Source organism: Stegostoma tigrinum, chromosome 6 (assembly GCF_030684315.1).
Source record: "Stegostoma tigrinum isolate sSteTig4 chromosome 6, sSteTig4.hap1, whole genome shotgun sequence".
NCBI lineage: Eukaryota > Metazoa > Chordata > Chondrichthyes > Orectolobiformes > Stegostomatidae > Stegostoma > Stegostoma tigrinum.
The window spans coordinates 13,361,887-13,386,160 of NC_081359.1; the positions used below are offsets into that span (position 1 = coordinate 13,361,887).

The window sequence follows — 24,274 nt, forward strand, 5'->3', positions numbered from 1 at the left end:
TGATCTGAAGAAGTTAGGCTTTACATGCACCTGATCCCCTTGTCGTTTTGGGTGTTGGAGGTCACAGGTTTTTACACCGTAACATTGGATACAGAAAGTAATTTGTAAAAATCTATGCGCTAACCATATTCCTATATAAATAAAAACAAAGTAAACAACACAAAACGAGGGCAGTGAAATGCAAATGTAACTTCCTGTGAGAATCTTATAAAACATCCCCTTGTTGTGTTGAAACCATAAAACACGAATGTGGCTGTACCTACGTGCAAATTGACTGTCTTGCACATTCCTGGTCACTAAGAGGCAATTTACCATGACGTAGCCACCTAACTTGCATAGCTTTCTGAGGAAGGGTCACCGGTCCTGAAACATTAATTTTTCTTTGTAGATGCTGCCAAACCTGCTAAGCTTTTCCAGCACCTTCTGTTTTTGTTCCCGCATATGTTTGGACTGTGGGAAGAAACCAAACCACCTGTTGGAAACACACACCGACGCAGAGAATGTGCAAACATTTACAGCCACTCAAATTGAACTGGAAATTTCAAAATGGAATTGAACCTGGTTCCCTGATGCTGTGTGGCAGCAGTGCTAACTTCTGAGCCAACGTGCTGCCCACAGGACTGCTGAATTTTAAGAAGGCAATTCACCACTGCTTTCTCGAGCAATTAGGGAATGGCGATAATGCTGACCTTAGCAGTAATGCGTACATGCAGGATTGAATTCCAAAAATTAAAAACTAATATCTACCCCATATACTGAATCTATTTCCTCATCACTGGTATTTCGTGATATACTTTATCATAATCTTTCTGCCTTTTAATCAAAAGCCATGCTTCATTATTACAGAATTCTGGCATTGCCATTAACCCGTGTTGTGTAATTTATATTCCGTAACCACTGTATGGCAGTAGTGAACTGCATTTATAAGTATGCTTCCCTAAATCAAGGCTTCTGAGACTGCTTGTTGTATTTGTCCTTGCCTATAATTCCAAGTACATCCAAAGTTTGCATATAGAGGCTGCAATCCTGTTTTGGATTATGTTGGAATTAATATAAAGCTCAGATCTATTAATGGTATCCAAGTCATGTGTGATGAAAAGAGGTGGAGTGGGCAGTTCAGAGCAGTCACAGTGGTCTTTGGTCCCATTCAGAACAAAACAGTGGCACCATTTCCTAAAGCATTCAAACCTTCCGTCATTGACGAAAGCAAAAGTTTGTACTGTGTACAAGATGCACCACAAAAATTCACCAATGTCTTTCGATTACATCTATCAAACCCATAACCACTACATCCATAAGGACAAGAGCAACAGATAGGTGGGAATACAATCGTCTGCAACTTCCCCTCCAAGGAGCGTATCACCCTGACCTGGAAATATGACCTTTCCTTCAGTATTATTAGGTCAAAATCTTAGAACTCCCTCCCTAATGGAATTGTGGGCTTTCCTTCGCCAAACAGACTGTGGTTCAAGAAGGCAGCTCAGCACCACTTCAGGGGCAACTAGGGATGGTAATATTTGCTGGCTTAGTCAGAGCCCACATTCCAAGTTGAAACCAAAGTACAAGGAAAGATTTGGAGTGATCCATGTCTAATCCCATGGATTCCTGTTTTGTTATTCCTCATCACAGCAATTGTAATTGTGCTCTTGGTAACCTTGAAAATTATTTATTTTTAGGGTTGTGCCTCATCTTTTGGCCTTTTGCCACCAAACCATTACATTGTCGTCAGTTTAATTGTTTTTTTTGTGCTTTTTGGAATCCATTACTGTAAAATTGAATAAAGCTCATTTTTTTAGTCAAGTGCTGATTGAAAAGAGTAACACTTACAGTGAAGGGAGCACTTAATGACTACTGTAATTATGCAAATCACAGCTTATGACAGTAATTAACAGAAATAAAAATCAAAATTCTAAAACCATGAAGTCAGAAGTTTGTGTTTGCTCAGCTGCAACGACTGAATTCTTCACGACCAACTCTAAATGTATTAACCAGCTTTTATTAGCACTTCCTGTTGATGGGAACGTATCACAATCCATCCTTGTTTCAGCCCTAAAGTTAGAACAAAATTAAATCATGCCCTTAAAATGAGGTTGACTGAATTGTATTTGTTCACTGCCTCAGCACTTTATTTTGAATCTTAGTAAATTGCTACCTTGTGTAATTTCCTACCAGTTAAAAAGGTATAATCAGAAGTTTAAGCAAGCGTCCATGACAAGCATAATTGTAAAATTAGAGCTTTAGTTACCACCAAGTTTGTGAAAGTGCTTAAGCATCAGTGGTGAACAGAATATTGTACTGTTATGCTTGTATATAGAATAATAATTATTATTATTATCACTAAGTATGTCATGCCTTCTCCTCATTATTGTTTTGAAGTTTTTTGTAGCTTCCGATCCAACAGTGAAGACTGACAGACTGTGGCATGACAAATATACGCTGAGAAAGTCAATGATACCATCTTTCATCACAATGGATAAGGCCAGAAAGGTGATTTCTCGGGCATTGTTCTAAAATTTGATGCCAGAGATTCATTTCTATTGGACATTTTACACATTTCTGCATCTTGGCCGGAAAATTACATACACCAAATACTGGTAAGGCCAATGATGGTGCAGGTGCTTTGGACACTGCTGCCCTTCCAGCTGGGGACAATGTTCAGCTCTGTCTTAGACTGTGTTGAGGTGGATATAAAGGAATATTTGAAAGTAGAACAGGGAGTTTTGCAGTTAACAAAAAGTGGAGCTGGATGAACACAGGCCAAGCACCATCTTAGGAGCACAAAAGCTGACGTTTCGGGCCTAGACCCTTCATCAGAAAAGCTTTGCAGTTAGTTGGCCATGATTTTCCTAGCAACATCAACAACTGCTCATGCTTATGTGACTTTGGCTTTTCTGGATAGCCTTGAAAAACAGGAGTAACTGCACTTCATTGATTTGTTGGCTGTACAAATACTTTGGTGTGCTCAGTGTATGCTGGGGCACTATATAAAAACACATCCTTTACTTCCCCTTCCTGTTACATTTGAATCTTTATCAAATTATTTAACTTGAAATCAATCCAATTTATAAGGTGCCTGTTGGGAGCAAATGATTTCTGAGCCATTTTGTAAACCTACTTGGCTATGGGCATAGTAACAATGAGCCAGCTTCTCAGCTAATAATCTAGAGACCTGAACTAATACTCCCAGAAATATTTTCAAATCCCTGCACAGCAATGGGGAATTTACATTCAGCCAATTAAATAAATTTGGAATTTAAAAAAAGCTATATCTCATCTTGACTATAAATCTACTGGATTGTCATAAAAATCCAACTGGTTCAGTAATATCCTTACCCAGACTAGCCTTTGTGTGACTGTTGGCCAATGACAACGGCAATATTAAGGAACAAAAACGAAAAGAACTGCAGATGCTGTAAATCAGGAACAAAAATGAAGTTACTGGAAAAGCTCAGCAGATCTGGCAGCATCTGTGAAGAAAAGATCGGAGTTAACATTTTGGGCCTGGTGAACTTTCCTTAGGCCTGCTGAGCTTTTCCAGCAACTTCTGTTTTTGTTCTTGAGCAATGTTATTGACCGTTATCTACCCAGACAAACTATTCAGTTGTCACCATAATGTTCTTGAGGGTAGTTAAAAATGAGCAATAAATATGAAGTGGATTTGGCATATCCTATAAATAAATTTCTTGTGTTGTGGTGTGGCCCCTTTTACAACTACGCTGAAATGTTTTTATTCTGCAACCTCAGTTTAAGCTTCCAAAATATTAATTATCAAGTGATCTTCCCTAAAGTGATGCTGAATTTTGAATTTAACTTATTTGAAGCCGTTTTCACTGGCTTTAATTCTGTTGATGCCTCACTCTGGTTGCAGCAGCACCGATGGCATTGAGGGAGTGTTGCGTTGTCACAGATGCCACCTATTGCATGAGCCTTTAAACCTGAACATGTGGCAACCGGGGAACATTTGGGTGACCATTTCATTAAATGGCTCTGGAGGCGGAAGCAATGTTTTCAATCTTGTGTGCAAATGAGGATTACATCAATGTATAAGGATCATTATTGATTAATGGCTAAAGAAGGTTAATGTTCTCAGAGTTAATAATGAGTTTCAGTGAACTGTAGATCTTTGTGGAGGATTTATTTAGGGGTGTTAGGTAAGTAAAACAATGGGGTTAGTAAAACACTTGTTATTTTAAGTGTAGGTAATCAACTGCAGTTTCATTCCATGCTTTGAAGCACAATTTTAAGTGGCTAGCTGAATGTGTGCTTTTCCAAAAAAAAACCCTGAAGAACTCCAGATTCTGGAAATTGGAAACAAAAACAGATATTGCTGCACAAACTCAGCAGATTTCATAGCATTTGTGACGAGAAAGTAAAGTTAACAATTAGGTCGAGTAACCTTCTCTCAATTTCTGCTTTATTCCTCTGTTTCTCCAACTGATTCCAGAATGCTTTTGATAACAATGATATGCAGCACAGAAACAGACCCGTCAGTCCAACTTGTCCATGCCACCCAGAAAGCCTAGACTAATGTACCCCCATTTGGCCCATATCCCTGTGAACCCTTCCCATTCATGTACTCTTCCAAATGCCTTTTCAGTGTTGTAGTTATACCCAGCTCCCCAGCTTCCTCTCATAGCTCGTTCCATGAATGCTCCACCCTCTGTGTGAAAAAGTTTCCCCGCGTGTCCCTTTTAAATCCTTCCCCTCTCATCTTGAACCTATGGCCTCTAGTTTTGGACTCCCCTACCCTGAGAAAGACCTTGGCAACTTTGAACAACTGTTGGGCCCTGACTAGCACCTGCACCATGCTGATTTCCAAACTGCACGCAGGCGATTGATCTCACTGGAAAGAACCATTTGCCTCAGTGCTGTTGTCCTAAGCTAGAATTGGCAAAGTGGGTATCTTTGTTCCTTTTCACGTCTTTAATAACAAAAGTTCTATTCCTTTCCGCCTCAGGTGCTTTTGATTGGAAAATCTATCAATTTCTTGCATCAAGTGTGCCAGGACCGAACTCCAACAGCAAAAATGATGATGGCTGTGACAAAATCTGCTGTTTCACCAAAAGATGGTAAAAGTCTTGTATTTCACATGAGTGTTCATTGCTTTCAAAGTCCTCTACCTTTCAGGCTACTTTCTAATGAGCTTGTTAGTGTGGAAGAAATTGAAGGAAAGATGAAAGTGCACACTCATGGGTTTGTTTTTGTTTGTGCTAGAGCACTGTAATTTGATGCTTTTTTTTGAAACAGAGCACTAACTCTTATTAATTGACATGCAAAATAATGTGAATTTGTTTCAATAATAACAGAAAGATATCCGTATCAAATAGTTTAAATCTGAAGTCGCACGGTTTGTAAGTGGAGGTGAATTATCTATTTACTTTGTGCATACTTAACCAGATGGCACTTTTAAAGCTAAGATAATGTTTGTATAAGATTCTTTACGACTTGAAAAGTCACGAATGATTATAGGCAACTGACTGAACCTCTAAATTGCAGTAAGTTGTTACATAAAAGGTCAGGTACACTGATATGTTTGGTTTTATTTTAGTTTTGTTAATTTCATTCTAGCTGCTGAGTTGTTCACTGATTTGGAAGGTGCTTTTCAAGAAAAAATTGATTCAGCTTATCATTTAACCAGCAAATACTTGCTGGATGTCCTCAACCAGAATTACCACTTGCTGGAGCACATTAAGGCTGTGCGGCGTTACTTGCTACTAGGCCAAGGAGATTTTGTTCGACACCTCATGGACTTGCTGAAGTGAGTACTAGCTTTTTCATGTTACCAAGATATATTTGGAAGTTTTGCTGGATGATAGAATCACGATTGAAATTCGGCCAGGTGGAGGTTACTAAGTGGTAACAGTCCAGTACAACTACTGATTCACTAAGTTACAGTAATTCTATCAGCACGTCTAAAAATTTTGAGCAGGTGGTTGGGGAGCTGCTGTTGACCCCATTGGGAAAAGGCATGGTCCTCTGCTTGACCCATTGGTTTAATAGCTGTTTCCTTCAAAGGTGAAGCAATCTCTGTGAGGGAAAGATTTGGAAATGTCTCCCAATTTCCAAATGAGATTGTATAAGACACCTGGAATGTTAGTGAGACATTGTCCGTTCCCAACAGGCTAAGCTCACATAATGAATTCCCAGTGGATTGGAGCTGTTCATTATCCTGCAGAAATCAAAATTCATCTGCCTATTGCCTCATCAACCTTAAATGCAACATGAAGAGAATTACATGGAATATTTCTTAGGATGGTGAGCACATTTCTCAATCAAGTCTGTTCCTCTTCCACAAATCAACCATGTTTCACTGTATCCCTCAGTCCCTTCTTTGCATCACCCAGTCAAGTCATCTTTTAACCCCATTTATATTGTACACTTCAAAGCATATTATCATAACGGGGCCACGTTATCCTGTAGGTGAGGTGAGTTCCACCTCACTTCACCTTGATCTTTCCTTTTATTTCAATCTCCTGTATGTAGTATTCAGTCTTCCAGTATGGTGAAACATTTGCATAATCTGTTTCCTTAGTTCCAACCACAATTTTCCAATCAGTTTCTCCCAAGGCATTTCATGTCCACAAAAAGTCAATCTAACTTATTTAACCTTTTCTCATATTCACTAAATTTCATCACACTTTGTAACTCATGCAGATTTCCATGGCACACTTGCACTTGATTGGTAGAAAGGAGAGATGAAGAGCCCAGCTAAAGAGGGAGAGATCACTCCTGTCAGAGTTTAATGGACAGAGATGAGCAAGTTTATCAGAGCGACAGAGGGGAAATAGGAACTCTCTTGTAGAGTAAGTTTTTGGATTATTTTAAATACAGAATACTCTAATTATGATGGTTTTGGATTGTCCCATCCCCAACTCCCAAAGTGTGCTTTGGATTTCTTTAGGGCTGGGTTTCAAAATGAGTACAAAAAATATTTATGCTGAGTAGCCAAGTAAGTTAACAAGTGCTCTCTCCACTCATGGACCTCTTGTGAATCTGCACTAGATCATCATCAACATCTTTCAGTTGAACAGCAGATTTAAAGTAGGGAAATCACAAAGTTCTCTACGTAAATGTCATCAGCAACAATTTAATGCTGAGCCAAATAAGATGATTTCAGGAGAGGGTGAGCAAACTTTTGGGCTGGGGGGAGTTTTAAGTTGGAGGGAATCAGTGAATGGTTGGAAGATGTTAAGCAGGGGACTTTAACTTGAACTTGCGATCTAATTGGCTGAAAGCAAAAAGCTAATGGTGACAAAAAGAGAATGGGTACAAATCTGGTCAGTGTTGTCCCTCCAATTCAGAAAATGAGTGTTCAATGAAACTATCACATTGGACAGGAAAGTGGTACTGAAAGGCTGGGCTAATGCATGTTGCTGGAACTGAGTAAAAGGACTTCTACCTAAGTTTGCTCCACCTCTGTATGAAGTACTCAGTGCTGATATCTTTGCCTAAAGATTGCAAACATTTTCCATGATTTCTTTTCAAACTGTAATGAAGCTGATAAACACATTTTAAAATTTGGACACTTAACAACTGATACTGTTTATAATGACTTCAATGTAGAAACAAATTCAAAGGCTTTTCTCATAGGCTGGATGAGAAAAAAACAGCAGAAAAACTAAGGAGTCTGTCCAAAAACACACTAGAGGTGGGCGGGTGATGGTTAATGGAGAGAATTAGAGTTTGTGGGATCTTTTAACAGTTGATGGCATGGATCCTGATGGAGTGACTTGGCGTTCAATGTGGCAGAGATTTTGGCAACTATGGAAGGAAAAACAGAAATTATTTTGTGGAAATGAAAACACAAAGAATTTTACATTTGAGACTTGGTTCTGAAGCCATTGCAATTATACATTGATGAGATGTGGCAGAAGGATTTTGCTTGAGCTAACACTTAAAGGAGGAGAAGAATGACAGGGTATCATTCAGCATTGTGATGTCTTAAGCTAAAGAAAGTGAGAAGATGCACAGGAGAGGAGAGGTGGGTAGCCTTTGCTATGGAAGTGTTATGAAGTTTAAAACTAAACTTGCTGTAGAAAAGCATTCCTTGGAAGTATGAATGATTTGATTTTTGCCTGAGACTGTGGAGGTTGCGAGAATCATTAGCCGCATGGCAGACTGATAACATCAGTCTGTTTATCAGCCTTCATGTAGAATTGATTATCAGACAATGTGTGATCTAATGAGTTTCTATACTTTAACGTGTGTTTTAGCTCGAGTTGTGTGAATGTGATGTGTTTGTAGTTGGTTTTGAAGTTTTGTCAAGTTAGTCAGAAGAACCACAGGATAATTGTGTGAGGAATTAAAATTGTTAGTGATTTTTGTATGGCGCCATTGTTGTATTATAGGCCAGAACTGGCAAGATCAGCGTCAACTTTGTATCAACATAATCTGACTGGAATCCTTGAGACAGCTGTCAGAGCGACCAACGCACAGTTCGACAGTCCTGAGATTTTGAAACGTCTGGATGTTCGACTTCTGGAGGTAACTAATAATATGGATGAAACAAAGTCAGAATTGTGGAAAAACTCTGCAGGTTTGGCAGCTTGTGGAGTGAGAAACGAAGCTAATGTTTCAAGTTCAGGATGACTTCTTCATTATGAAGAGAAGTCATACTGGGCTCCAATGTTAACTGTATTTTTCTCCGTCAAGGTGCCGTGAGCCCTGCTAAGTTTGTCCAGCATTTTCTGTATTTGTTTCAGGTGTCTAGTATCTGCAGTATTTTGCTTTTATCTAACGATATCAGAGCATATGAAGCAATACGATACAGGTACGATATGCTTTCATTTCACTTTTGGGCTAGCATTCCAATCTGATGTATTTTTTGGTTCAAAAACAAAGTTGCTGGAAAAGCTCAACAGCTCTGGCAGCATCTGTGGAGGAGAAAACAGTTAACGTTTTGGGTCCTGTGACCCTTCCTCAGAACAGAAATTTTCTGAGGAAGCGTCACCGGACCCGAAACATGAACTGTTTTCTCCTCCATAGATTTTGCCAGCAACTTTGTTTTTGTTCCTGATTTACAGCATCCGCAGTTCTTTTGGTTTTTATTTCTTGGTTTGGTTTATCAAGTTCTGATGGGCCAAGATTCAGTTTGGAATTGCAGCCAAATTCCTAATTAGCTGCAAATACAGGATCCTTAGCCACACTGTGCTTAAAAACATGTGACTGTTGGCAGTCAATATTACATTCTCAGCAGATAAGTGGCCACACAATATTCCAAAATGTCACATGCCTGCAAACAAACAAGCCGTATTGAAATTCAAGGGAATGTGAGAAGTGTGGTTGTCTTCAAACTTACTATCCATTAAAACCTACTATCCTAGGTGGCACGGTGGCTCAGTGGTTAGCACTACAGCCTCTCAGTGCCAGGGACCTGGGTTCGATTCCACCGTCGGGTGACTGTCTGTGTGGAGTTTGCACATTCTCCACGTGTCTGTGTGGGTTTCCTCCAGGTGCTCCAGTTTCTTCCTACAGTCCAAAGATGTGCAGGCTAGGTGGATCGGCCATGCTAAACTGCCCACAGTGTTCCTTGGTATCTGGGATATAGGGGGTTGGGTCTGGGTGGGATGCTTCAAGGGGCGGTGTGGACTTGTTGGGCCGAAGGGCCTGTTGCCACACTGTAGGTAATCTAATCTAATCCTCCTTTTCATGCTTTCTAGATATCAGCTGGAGATACAGGCTGGGATGTCTTCAGTTTGGATTATCATGTTGATGGCCCAATTGCAACAGTAAGTTCATGTACAGTGAAGAGGTAATTGTACAAATTCTGGTAATAAATCTGGATGATTCAGAACCTGAGCATTTTCTTATAAAGCTAGTTTCATGGTGGTTTTTAAGGAGCTTCTTATTTCAATGGCACTCAACCTGAAAGTCAATTGAATCAATAATTTATGAGAACTAAAAGATGTAGAGTTTTAAAAATTAATATCAGATGTGCGTTGGTGCTTGACAATGCCCCACTGTTTCCTTGTAATAGCTTAAACAGAGTGCTTGTAATTCACCAACAATAAATTATTTTGACTTTTCTATACTTAGACATAAGAGGTCAGCCAGAAATTGAAATCCTTAGTGTTGCTTTGGATTGTAAAAGACTCAAAATCACAGCTATAGCTTCAGAACACTCATGAATGATATATTCAAGAAAGCACAATACCACTTTGTGGAATGACATCCCAATGGTTACATCTCTAATTTTGATATTGGAGTTACTTTGGCTCTTGATTCTCCATCTTCCTTTTTTTAACATGACAGCTCCACACCTCCTTTATGCCCTCTTTCCACCACACTCCCACACCCTTTCCTCAACACCCTCATCCCTTCTGTCCTCCCACAATCCTACTGCACTCTTCACATGTTTTCCCATTTTCCCTTCACTCTGTCCCTTGCTAATGCACCCCCCACTTCTTCCTTTACCTCATTCACTTTGTCCCTTAGCCCCACTCTATTTTCGACCTGCTCACTAACTCTACTCTATTGATACCCTCTATACTTTCCCTGCTCCCCTCCACCGCCCTGCCAACTCTCTCTAATCCCTTCCCACGTCTCAACTTGGTCATCCTCTGGTGGATTCATAGCTTTAAGACTTGTCTGTAACTGATGAGGACCATGCAGATACAGACCATGAATATAAGCAACAATGCACTTAGTAAGCAAGGCATGTTAAACAATGTGGTGCTGAATGTAAGCAGCAGTATAAAACTCTTATCTCTATGACTCCACTCCTTCCTGTCTCTCTCTAGCTATGGCAGTGTCTCTTTGAGTGTTCTGTTGGCTGATAATCATTGATTCTTTTTCTGTCGATATGCATCAGTGTCAGAAAAACCTCAACTTTTTATCTGCTTTTCTACTGATTTTCCTGTAAGATTCTAAACTCTGCATAATTGGCTTAACCTGACGTCACAATCTCTCTCCTTCTCGCTTTTTCTTCCCAATTCTCCTTTTCCTCCAATAACTCCTCCACCACCCCTACCCCCCTCTGCCTTCCCCTTCCATAACCCCACATGAACCCATTGCAAACGTGCTGTGTCTAGACGTGTTTTTGTTCATCATCATTCAGGCATTGTAAGTGAGGTGAAATCAGGGAGAATTAATAATTTGGGAACCTTTTTGCCATTGTTAATATTTTATTTTCTATCTGTTCTATTTTAGGTGTTTACTCGCGAGTGTATGAGCCATTATTTACGAGTATTCAACTTCCTGTGGCGAGCAAAGCGAATGGAGTATGTTCTCACAGATATCTGGAAAGGGCAAATGTGTAATGCCAAACTACTGAAGAACATACCAGGTACAAATGTATTTCAAACCTTCTTTCCCTGCTGTAATGACTCATTCCACTTCCCCAGCCTGTCCTGTTGCAGTTAGATTTTGTAGCTTTTACGAGGACAGCGTGTGTCAGTTCAGACAGAGGAGACTGGCAATTCAACTGTCAAGATCCTTCCCTTGCATCAGCATTCCTATACTCATTTTGGACTGAGTCACGGGGCAGTGATAAGGGATTAAATCTAAGTTTTTATTTCTTCTGAATTACCCACAGTGTACGGAATTGACAATGTCTGACATTAGCCAACAAGAGTTCAGTCTGAGATTTCTTGATGTTTCCTTGTATCTACCAGCTATGCTCCAGCAACGTTGAAAGACAAAGGATCTCACCTAGAAATTGTTAGCTGGGGTCCTTGTGACAAATGAGATAGCATCAGTGTGGGTGTTGTCATTCAACCGTGTGAGCACTTGAATGGTTTGTGAAAATTAACCTCACTTGCTCTCCAATGGAACTTCCATGAATAAGTATACGCTGTTTACCCTCTTGATGCTCTGCCTTTTTCCAATTTCTTTTTAGCTTGATGTCCATAACTCACTGTCACACTTGTGAGTGGATGAGTATGATCAAGTTTTCTCACCACCATCCCTTTACGGGGAGGTATCAAGATTGCATGTGTACTAAGCCATGATTCTGACGCTGGAACATTTCTAGTTGTGTTTATTTCCATTACACCATCTCAACCAGCACCTTCCAAACCAGCAAGAACTATTACCTAGAAGGGCAGAGCAGCAGATGATGAGAACATTACTAACTTCAAGTTTCCCTCAAAGTCTGTCATCATCCTGACATGGAAGATATCATTGTTCCTTCAGTATCCGGGTCAAAAATCCTGGAATTTTTTTTTTTATACAACTGCAGGTGTGTCTTTACATCACTTGGACTGCAGCAGTTCAAGAAGGCAGTTCACCACAGCTTTTACAAACAATTAGGTATGGACAAAGTGGGCTTTTCTAACCAGTGAGGCCCGTATTCACAGTGAAACTTGAAAACTGAACTGCTGAAGCAATTGTTTTAGTCATTTTGGAATTTGGTGGGTTGCTGGTTGACCAACATTTATTGCCCATCCCTAAGTGCCCTCCTGCTGTGGTTTAACCCACAATGTTATGTGGAAGGGCATTCCAGGATTTTGATCCCGAGTGCATGGGGATTGAATATATAACCCATGTTGCTAGAGTGTTGTGTTAGGCTACTGTTTACTCTCATTTCTGCTTCTCATGTGATAAAGAGATATGTTTAAAATGTGTAGAAGGATGTGTAAGCTTTTCTGATGCTCCAAATTTTGATGATCAAATTTTTATTCTTTGCAGTGTGATTTCGAAATAATTCACTAGTGAGCAGCAAAGGATTCACCAAGATAATTTTGAAATAACCGTAATAAAAACTAAAATTACTTGAAATGCTGATCAGATCAGGCAGCATTTGCTGCATGTTATGATGGTAGTGAAAATGGTCTATCAATATTCAACTTTTATCATGAATCTTAACACCCGAGACGGTTTTAGAGAAGAACACCGCTGACCCACAATGGATGTTGTGATCACCTAATAAGCTCAGGGAACCAAATGGAACGTGCAAAACTGGCTGCATGAAAATTACCATTTTCATCAAGAAGTGCCGAAATGCCGTGAGGTGTCAAGAAACTTGCATCTCTTCTTTTACTCCCCCATGCATGATAAATCTACATTGAGAGATGAAAGTTGCCTACAACTGTCCAGCTTGGAGTGAAATGACACAAACATCAGAAACCACAAAGTAAAAGTAGTTCAAAAAGCCTTGGAGTAGCAATGAAAAGAAAAACACATCAAAATGGACTGACAACAGCAGAGATTGAAGCTGTTGTCTCATTTTCTCTGTCTCTGTCTTGATGTCAGAAACAGAGACCAGTAAAAAATCGACATGGAGAATTGAGAAATGAAAATTATCTGCTATCCTGAGTGAATAGGGAAATAGCTAATCAGTTGAGATTCAGGTTTTACTCTTACAACTCGACGACTCTTAACTTCAAACTGCACCAGCTATGACTTCCAATTTTTATGGATGGGTCTACTATCACCCTCAATCTTAAGGTTATTGCATGTGTGTAGGTATTGATATTGCATTGTGTGGTTGAGAGGTGAACAGGAAGATGCTGTGAGTTGGAGAATGAAAGTGGAATGACAATCCAACATAAAGTAGAAGCCAGAACTTTTACATGAAGATATAAATATTAGAAGTGGATCTTATTAGAGACAGGGTGATATATTCATAGAGGTATAGAGCAAGGTTAGAATACTTAGAGTTATTTTTATCAATGTTTACAAGTAAAGGGGAATTCAAATAAAATTTCAGCAGAAGTGCTTTCAATGGATAGTGTGAAATTTGAAAGAAAAGAGGCACTGGAAAGATTAAGGTAATGCAGTGTGGAGCTGGAGGAACACAGCAGGCCAGGCAGCATCTGAGGAGCAGGAAAATTGACATTTCAGTTTGGGATCCTTTCTGAAGAAAAGGTCCCGACCCGAAACGTCAGCTTTCCTGCTCCTCAGATGCTGCCTGGCCTGCTGTGTTCCTCCAGCTCCATGCTGTGTTATCTCTGATTCCTGCATCTGCAGTTCTTACATCACTGGAAGGACTGACTATTCTTAGGGTTAGATAAGTCAACTGCTCTGGTTGCTAAAGGAAACAAGACTATAGATGTGGAAGGGCTTGTCTTAATTTTTCAATTATTGACAGTATGCAGAGCTGGGCTGAGAAATGGCAGATGGAGTTCAACCTGGATAAATGCGAGGTGATGCATTTTGGAAGGTCGAACCTAAATGCTGAAGATAGGATTAAAGGCAGGATTCTCTGAAGTGTGGAGGAACAGCAGGATCTTGGTGTTCAGGTGCGTAGCTCCGTCAAAGTTGCCACCTGAGTGGATAAGGTTGTTAAGAAAGCATATGGTGTTTTGGCTTTCATTAACAGGGGTATCGAGTTTCAGAGCCATGAGGTTATGCTGCAGCTCTACAAAACCCTGGTGAAGACCACACTTGGAATATTGTGTCCCGTTCTGGTCGCCCTATTATAGGAAAGATGTGGAGGCTTTGGAGAGGGTGCAAAGGAGGTTTACCAGGATGCTGCCTGGACTGGAGGGCTGGTCTTACGAGGAGAGGTTGACTGAGCTTGGACTTTTCTCTCTGGAGAGAAGGAGGAAGAGAGGTGACCTGATCGAGGTGTACAAGGTAGTGAGAGGCATGGATAGAGTCGCTAGCCAGAGACCTTTCCCCAGGGCAGATTTGACTGCCATGAGGGGTCGTAGTTTTAAGGTGTTAGGAGGACGGTATAGAGGAGGCGTCAGAGGGAGGTTCTTCACCCAGAGAGTTGTGAGCGCATGGAATACTTTGCCAGTGGTAGTCGTGGAAGCGGAGTCATTAGTGACATTTAAGCAACTGCTGGACATGCACATGGACAGGAACGAATTGAGGGGAATGTAGGTTAGGTTATTTTACTTTTGGATTAGGATTATTCCACAACACAACATCGTGGGCCGAAGGGCCTGTACTGTGCTGTACTTTTCTATGTTCTAATCAAATTGGGAAATACATCTACAAGAAAAATGTGATGAGTTAGCCATTTCTGGATGAGTATTGTAGTTGGTGCAATACCAGATTGGTTGTTCGTTTTTGTAATGAATAGATTTTTGCTTTCCAAAACTATCAAATGATATGAAGTTAAGTTGTAAATTTGGAGTTCACATGCTGGTCCATTGTAATTTCGTTGACATAAAGTGCTCAAGAGATTAGATGGCCTGTTGCTCTTCTCATGTTCTTGGTCTGACTGGTGTTCACTGCAGGGGTCAGTCTTTGATTACTGAGAAAGCGACAGATAAAGAATGGCAGATAAAGTAGATTACAATTTATGTATATTGTAATGTCATTTGTTCAAAGTTTGAATTTTTACACTTTGTGTAAGCAACTTTATAGGTTTTCCGTGTCTCCAACGTTAATTATTAATTTCATTGTATCGTTGTCGCTATGGTATTTTCTTTTACCAAATTTGAGAGTGCTAGCCTTCAAAACTAATGAGTTTTTATGTACACCCAGGGTATTCCCAACTGAGAAGGTAAACAATTGTACGTCATAGTCTTTTAGAAATTTCTGGACTTCCTTTTTAGTTTTATGGACAATGTTATGTCTTAGAGAAACTGTTCAGTTTTAGTTTCATTTGGGGGCAGTTCTGCAAAAGTCCTTGCATGGAGGAGAATGTGTAGAGCTGAGGTCCTGAGGAAATGAGAAGAAAGTTAGTTAGATTTGTTAACACTGGATTACTTGAGAGTAAGGAATTGGTAATAACTCCAGGTAAGGAGTGTTTTGAAGATGTTATTTGAAGCTGAGGATGTTTAAGCTGCAGATGTTTCAGCTCAGACATATTATAGCTCCGGGGAAAAGGTATCTGATTGTCCAGATAGGAAGTTGAAGTCACAATTAACTTCAGCCTTCTGAGGTATTTAAAAAACAATCCTTTTCCTTGGTGTTCAAGAATGTACAAGGGATGTTTTGGAGACTTATGAAGGAATATTTATGGAGTAGTGAGATTCTATTTTCATCATATCCCACAAAGATTGCAAAGCATATGTAGTTGGATTGGTTTTTTTCTATTTTCTCTTCAGTTCTTTTGATTAATAAGCTTCTGTTTTATTGTTAAATCAAAATCTGCAACATTATGTGCTTGTGTTTCAGCGAGATCTTGTTAGAAACCAAACAAAACAAAACATAATCTGTCAAGCCAGATTCCAGACTGGGCTCTGACTTGTCCAGTAGTAACATGAATTGGTGTCATAACATATAATTGCAATGATCGTTAAATGGATTTTAAAAAGTTGGATTTCATAGGCTATGAGAATGACAAATGCAGTGTTGAACGAACATGTTCAGAGTGGCTGGAATCAGAGGTTTTATTGAATTTTGGGACTGGATTGAAGTTGCAGCTGTTTTGGGTTTTGTCAGCTTGTGTAATTTTAGCTGATGAGTTAGTGGCACATCTCTTATTTATATTTAACCACATGCTTTTTTAAAGTGCCTCTGGCAGTCCATGCTATTTAAGAATTAATACGTGAAATTAATGGTAACTACTTATCACACTGTTTTATTGCCTAATGAAAAATTAACCCACCTAAAAGAAAATTGACTCATAACCAAGTGTCAGGTAACTGTTCTCATTGAGCCTGATGTCTTAAATTCAAAATGGTCTTGTACTGTTTTGAAATGTATTCCTTTATGTTTCTTCTCTTACAGAATTGTCAGGGGTGCTTCAGCAGTGTCATATTCTAGCATCAGAAATGGTACACTTTGTGCATCAGATGCAGTATTATATCACATTTGAGGTATGTCCAATGAAGATTGTAAAACACACATTTATTACAGGGCTAGATCTCTGCTTAAAATGCTTTGCCAGTATTCTTAGTTTTCTTCAATAATTATGCTTGTACCACTTTGCAAGCAGGTGTGAAAAATGTCAAATTAATTATATGAATGTTTTGTGGGAGATTTTAACTGTTCAACAAAGCAATCTTTTATTAATGGGTAATATAAGGCTACAACTATGTATTATTCATTCTTCTCCTGCATATACTATAAGCATATCACCAAGACTGCCAAGTCCTGTTGCCTCACTGGTGTTACTGACACCAACCACAGTTAAGGCCTATCCATACCCACAACCCTCTGTAACAGCAAAACCCTTCTTTTTCCACTCCCCTCCACCGCCCTGAACTATTCTGCTCCTTCAGTGCAGTTAGCCATTGAGAATTGCTATTTTCTGCATTAGATAACCCACCAGTCCACCAGCAGTCACTCAATACTCTTAGTATTAAGACAGTCTGCCTGCACTCAGTTCCTCATTGATCTCATTACATAGAAAATTTGCAAGTTAATATCTCTTCTTGAGATCCCTAAACTGCCAACACAGCTCACTTATCGTTTCAAATAGATTCCTTAAACTCAGGTCTTTGATAGCTTGCTGCTTCTGGAGTTTTCTTCAAAGCAACTCAAGCCTTTTTTCACTATCCCTGAGTGATTTGGAGATTACTATAAACATTTTTTAATTCCACAAATACACTTATACACAAAAAGATCTTCATATACGTAGTCAGTAATGGATTTCATTTCTGTAGAGCCTATCAAAAAACAAACAAACATTGGAGTTTGACTCTATTCGACAAATAAATCAAAGGCATCTCTTTCTTGTAAAGACTATATTTACATGTACTGAGACACCAGGGTGTGTGATAACTGAATGGACCCCCATTTAACTTCGGCATAATGACCTCAGACAGTGGTCTCTTCTCATGGCTCCTTGGCGGCAACTGCCCCAAGATTTAGTGCATCCCTCAACACACCGTCATGGATGTTGGAACGTGTCAGTCTACAACATTCAGTCAGGTTCAACTCTTTGCTGTGGAAGACAAACAACTACTATAAACAGTTCTTTTGATGTTACGGATCCTTCCTTTCTGAATGAAACATGCAAACTGCCTAAGCTTCTGGGTAGTTCTGTCTTTGTGACTCTGGTCTGTTAGTAAGCAACAACAGTACTTTTCTTCTTTTTCTTCTCCCTGCCCGCCCGCCAACAAAAAAAGCACTGAACTGTTCATCACCTTGTTGAAACGCATATAAGCAATCATTTTTCCAGACACACAGCACCATTTGTAAAACTGAAAAAATGAAACTAAAACTATTAGCCCCTTAACGCACACATCATAGAAATAAAGATCACACTTAAGTGGAAGAATAGTGTACAGCTTTTAGAAACCCAAGTTTATGAATGACAATACTTCATGAATCTTCATACTTTGTAGAGCTGACCACCTCTTGTGTGCAGCTCCTATGCATGCCAACGTCAGCAGAGACTGCAAACTGAAGATGCGCTGCATGCTTGCAGAAGACTAGTGTGAGGGACAGTCTGTGTGAATGGACCCCCACTTCAGCTGGTTTAGTGAGCGGCAGGTGCATGCGCAATGCATCCTCTAAACCGTAATTACACCTTTCAAACTCTACAAAGTTCTTATTTTGTTGAGGTTAGCAATTACAGCATAGGCAACCGTTTGAACATCCCTTGTGCAAGTTGTTCAGGTCAGACTGTTCATTGAAATCCTTTTTCTCTGCCCTTATCCCAAATTCTTTTTGTATTTCGCCTCTTCAATTCCAAACCAAACCAGTTGCAAATAACATCTTGGACTTAGTTTAATAGACTCTTGTTAAATCTTCACTGTTTGGAACCCTCTGAGTAGCTGGTTAATTGCAATTCACTTCAAGGTTAGATGATGTGATAGTGGTTTTACGTGGTGTGGGAGTACACTTTCCAACAGTTTTAAAGCAGAAGTAGTCACTGCTCTTACTGAAGAACAGGCAGGTTTTCAGGCGATCAGAAACATCATTGAATAGGGCCTAGAATATCAGAAGTCAATTGTTATCAACTTTGTTGATTTGAAGAAGGTTCCCAGTAGCATCCATTGGCACAAAAACAGAAGTTTCTGGAAAAACTCAGCAGTTCTGGCATCATCTGTGAAGAAAAAGAATCAGTGTTAACATTTTGGGTCCGGTGATCTTTGAGGAAGGATCAACGGACTGAAACTTTAACTCTGATTTATTTTTTTTTCTTCTCAGTTGCAGCCAGACCTGCTGAGCTTTTCCAGAAACTTCTGTTTCTCTTCCTGATTTGCAGCATCCATAGCTCTTTCATTATTTTTCAGTATTTAACTCACTGCCACATCCCTTCTGGGCATGTCCCCTCTCTCCGTTCCTATCTATCATCTTGTCCACCGACTTGAGTTTCACGATCACTCCTGATGTTTGACCAAGTATTTGCTAAACCTAGAGAACAAAGTGTGGAGCTGGGTGAACACAGCAGGCCAAGCAGCATCTCAGGAGCACAAAAGCTGACGTTTCGGGCCTCGACCCTTCATCACCCTCTCTGATGAAGGGTCGAGGCCCGAAACATCAGCTTTTGTGCTCCTGAGATGCTGCTTGGCCTGCTGTGTTCATCCAGCTCCACACTTTGTTATCTTGGATTCTCCAGCATCTGCAGTTCCCATTATCACTATTTGCTAAAACTCATTTCCACAGCCATATCACATTCCGCAGTGACTGCCTATGGCTCAGACTCACTCCACGTGGATTCCAACTGAAATTTCATCCCTTATGTTTTGAGTCTTCCCAGGCTCACAAGATATCTCAGCGACATTTGTTCCACAGACAGCTGCTCTTGCTGCATCCTGAGACCCAGTCTTAGTGCCATGCTGCGTCTCATGCATATTCTTGACCTTTCTCTCCAGCAGCATTGCAACAAGCTGGCTCAGGGCTGCACCACTCCACATTTCCACTTCACCCTCCGGCTCATAAGCTATGCTAATAAAAGCCTTTTCCTTTCAAGCATCAAGGCCCGCAAGATGCAATGACTCAGATACCCTTGGCCCCCTGGAACCTTCCTCTCCTCCCCTTCCCTCTGACTCCATCCCCTCTCCCAACCCCACCTTCGGCTGGGTACTCACCATCTGTCTTAACCTTATGCTCTCCAATGCTGAACGTTCTGTACTCAGAAAAGACATCAGCCTTATTTCCCTGCATCCCCACCTTAACAAATTTCGGGCACGACATGACATCAAACTCTTCCTCCACCTTCTTTGCCACTGTGCCCATTTCTTTGGACAGAAGTCCTCTCCCCATCCCACAGGCCCCTTTGCCCAGTTCCAATGCCCTCGCTCCAGCTGGACCAACTCCGTCTGACCTTTTACCTGCACTCAATCTGTTCTTTGAGAATTGTCAACATGATATTGGTCACCTCAATTTCTCTGCACCACCACCCCCGCCCCACCCTCACCAAATTCAGCCTATCTCCCTCTGAACTGACCACTTTCCGTGCACTTAGATGTAACCCTGAGTTCTGAGGAAGGGTCACTGGACCCAAAATGTTAACTGATTCTTTTCTTCACAAATGATGCCAGACCTGCTGAGCTTTCCCAGCAACTTCTGTTTTTGTTCCTGATTTAAAGCATCCACAGTTCTTTATTTAGCATCCATCGGCAATCGCTCTGGTATGTCCCAGGGCTGTACAGCATCCTGAAGTGATAGAAACTTACTAACATTTTATAGGCTTTGCTCAGTGAGTAGCTGCCAGCATGGAAATGATGGGCTCCTTCAGCGTTGTTACAGGAATGAGGTAAAGTTCCGTACTTATCCCCCCATTCAATATCCTCTTAGTTATGTACTTGATTATAAGGAAGCTGATGTTGGGTGCAGCCCTTGGCATCCTGTTGCAACACCACCAACTGACATGTCTCACTGTATTTGTTTATTGTGCAAAAAATACAAATTTATCACAACAGCAAGAAAAAGGGCAGGGGATATACAGCAAACATACTGAAAGCTCTAGGAAAAGCTACTGACAATTTTGTGTCCGGTCTTGTGTTATCACAAGTAGTTCAGAGCAGTGCTGATCATAAAGGACTTGGGGGATTCTTGGCAGAGGTGCAAGTTATGAGGAAACCTGATCTCAGTTTTGCAAAGAGGCAATGTGTAGAGATGAAAGATCAGACACTTTTGGTAAAAGTAAGACTAGCACCTCTTGGAGTGAAGCTGCTGAGATGAAATTTCAGGCTAATTGAGGCAAGATATGTTTATTTGCAGGTATTGGAATGTTCTTGGGATGAACTGTGGAATAAGCTACAGCAGGCACAGGATCTTGATCACATCACTGCTGCACATGAAACTTTCCTCAACACTATAATCTCTCGATGTCTGCTGGACAGTAACTCTGAAGTAAGTGGTTTGAGATCGGCTCGTGTTAATTTGTTGTAGCAATCTCAATCTGTACTAAGTGAAAATTCAGGAGGTTAACCTTGTTTTCTATGGAAATAGGATTTAAAGGTGAGTCTAATTTTTTTACATTTGTTCGTGGCATTTGAGCATAACTAGCATGATCAGCACTCATTACCGTGTTTAATTACCCTTGAAGGTGATGGTGATCTGTCACTTCAGCTGCTACCGTTCATGTGTGTCAGGGTATCTGTGGTGCTTCGGGAAGGGAGTTCCAGGGTTTTGATCCATCAGCAGGGATTATAGTGCCAACTTCAAAAGGCATCATGCTGAGAGGAGAAGGTGCATGTGTTTGTATTCCAATGTATCTGCTGCACTCGATCTTCTAGGTAGTAGATCTCCGAGCAGTGTGGAAGATGCAGTCACATGAACCTGACAAGTTGCTGCAGCTTGGAAACTGTAGAATTGTGGTGATGTGCCTGGACTGATGCATTTGAATTCAATTGACTGTTAATTCTGGAATAAAATACTTGAATGATTACTGGATTTTGTTTTCACAATCAGCTCAGCTTACCCAGTTTGGCCGACTTGTGATTCCATGGTAATGTGACTCCTAACTGCCCTCTACACTGTCATAGCAATCCATTCAGTTGATCAAACCAGTACAGAACCTTATTCAAATCTAAGGTGGCTAGAAAAAATTGTTGCATTTAATGTAGTGCCGCATGCAAACTTAAGTATTACAAACTGAAACATTCAGACATATTGTCCTGTGTTTCACTTCCAGAATGGTTCAATTGTTGAGTATGTTGCATGTCAATACAAAAATAGTTTAAATAGCAGAGCACTGAATCAGACAAAAGGTATAGTAAAACAGTTTGACGCAGAGAGTGAGTGAAAGGTGTGTCATCAAGGTAACTGGGATGGTATACTTAGAACAATCATATCTCTGGCCTCTGAGGTCTTATTGTCTTAAAGTAAGAGGGTTAACTCCTGACAAGATTTTCCCTTTAAGGTCTGCTATGCTGTAATCATATTTGGAAACTAAATGTTTAGTTTAAAGTTTAACTTTTTGTAAATTTTCCAGAGAATGTGCTGAGTTATTGGTTTAGGTGGAGACGTTTGGCCTGAGAGTGAGGAGTCAGGTATTTCTGTGTAGTCAGTTCGAGTAAGTGAGGAGGAACTATTGATGCGAAGGTTCATGCTTACGCATTTGGTGTCTGATCGAAGGTTTGCTATTCTGAATGGCAGGGAGTTTGAAATATTTTGGTGTTTGTTAACTGAGAAAATTTCTACACTTACTGAAATTTGTGTCCATTCAAGGAACTGTTGACACAACTTCGAGCTCTGTTCGATCGAATCCTGGAGTTTCAGAGTGCACAGGATTCCATGTACCGTTCAGCTCTGGAAGAACTGCATCTCCGGCTTCGTTATGCAGATATCAAGAAGCAACGGCAGGCAGAGGTGTGGATGTGGGTGTTGAAGGGCTTTTTGTGCCCCTCAAAACTGAGACGGTCTGTGAACATCTAGCTGAACAGTCAAAAGCATTAATACACACTTGACTGTGTAAATAGGATATGATCCATAAATTGACTGAAATATTATTCCTTTGATCTCAGGATATCCAAAAGTACTTGATAACCATTGAGATATTTTAAATTCAGTGACTATTGTAATCTGGACAAGCATGGCAGTTAATTTGGATACAAACAGATCCTATCAGCAGCAGTAGATTTTTAGACAAATAACTGCATTAGTGATGTTACAATATTAATATTGATCGTAATTCTGGGAAACTCCCCAGTTATTTTTCATGTTGTGCTTTGGAGTCTTCTTATATCCACCTAATAAGTTCCTTGGATTCTTTCTCATCTGAAAATTAGCAAGTTTAAAATTGGAACAGTATCTCAATACTGTTCTCGGAGTGTCAGTCTGGATTGTGTGGCCAATTTTATCGAATGGAAGTTGAACTCGCTGCCTTCTGACTCCGAAACAAGTGTTCTACCAACTAGTAGTCAGATCCACCTGTAATACGTGAAAGCTATTTTACTTACAGGAAAATAAAGTGCCATTTCAAAACCTGCCCTAATTCTTGAACAATTTGAATCTGGTACCAGACTTCTAAGGGAAGATTGTTGACCCACCCAGTGGACAGATAGTTGAGGGTCCCACCATAGCCACTTCTGAAAGACCCAAAGAGATTTTCTGTGTATCAGCTAGTTTATTATCTGATGTCAAGGCACCTGTCCATTTGAGGCTGAAGGTGTCACTTCCAAGAGCTACTGGTCAAAAAGGCAACCAGCATGCTCCTGCCTGCCTATGCAGTCTCCCCTCACCTGCCATCTGCCGGTCTTCTCCCTGAAGCCCTTTTAAAGTTCTGTTTCGCCTGTCATAATATTTGCACAGGTTGTCAGTCAAACTCTAGGGACATGTGGTGGCCAAGAAAAATATATTATTGCTTCAAGACAGGGACCAAGGAACTGGAAACTACTCCAAGGACTGGCATTGAGGGATTAGAAGATGCTAAAGTTCTTCTGAGGAAGAATTCACCCTGCTACTTTGAGATATAATTAATGCAATAATTGCCAGGAGTTCTGTATGTCCCAAGGAAAGGAATTTGCACTTTGACTATATCCTAACTTACTACTGCCAAAGTTTAATCCTGATATTTTTCATTTGCCTGCTAATGTTTGCCATTGCACAAATCTGTTCGGCGATATCAATGGTTTTTTTCTCCCCCCTCTTCATTTAGGGTATGTGGGGAACAACATCAGCTGAAGAAGAGGCAGAAAATAAAAGAATTCATGAATTTCAACAGTTAATTCCTAAAATGTCTTCCCAGATACGGGTGTGTTCCCATTTCTACCAGGTATGTCATTCAAATCTGAATTGCAGTATGTTTGGTTGCAATGATGATCTAGTGGGGACTAATTAGAGGGGAGGGAAGGTCTGCGGGGTGATGGTGGTGGGGTAGGATGTTTGGGCGTGACAGGTTTGCAAAGCAAAAGGATAAGGTAACATTGCAGGGCAATATTTTGATGATACTGAGTAGGGCAGGAAAGGACAATATATAACCATGAAAAAAATTACCAGCAGATGAGAGCAAAGATGGAGCAAAAGGTAGAAAAGCAAACTTAATGGCTCTTTCCTTGAACATGCTTAATCGTTTTAAAAAAGTAAATTAATT

The 24,274-nt window shown here is 40.3% G+C and overlaps 1 protein-coding gene across 2 annotated transcripts in view; it reads left to right on the forward strand.

Annotated features, from left to right (window-relative positions):
• Positions 1 to 24,274, forward strand: part of tubgcp3 (tubulin gamma complex component 3) — a 65,935-nt gene that overhangs the window by 37,120 nt on the left and 4,541 nt on the right. For both annotated transcript variants that reach the window (XM_048533425.2, XM_048533424.2), the window contains exons 12-21: positions 2,377 to 2,487; positions 4,958 to 5,069; positions 5,569 to 5,758; positions 8,349 to 8,484; positions 9,660 to 9,728; positions 11,149 to 11,284; positions 16,570 to 16,658; positions 20,959 to 21,090; positions 22,411 to 22,551; positions 23,840 to 23,956. In XM_048533425.2, coding sequence (XP_048389382.1) covers positions 2,377 to 2,487; positions 4,958 to 5,069; positions 5,569 to 5,758; positions 8,349 to 8,484; positions 9,660 to 9,728; positions 11,149 to 11,284; positions 16,570 to 16,658; positions 20,959 to 21,090; positions 22,411 to 22,551; positions 23,840 to 23,956 — 1,233 coding nt within the window. The remainder of the gene's footprint in view (positions 1 to 2,376; positions 2,488 to 4,957; positions 5,070 to 5,568; positions 5,759 to 8,348; positions 8,485 to 9,659; positions 9,729 to 11,148; positions 11,285 to 16,569; positions 16,659 to 20,958; positions 21,091 to 22,410; positions 22,552 to 23,839; positions 23,957 to 24,274) is intronic.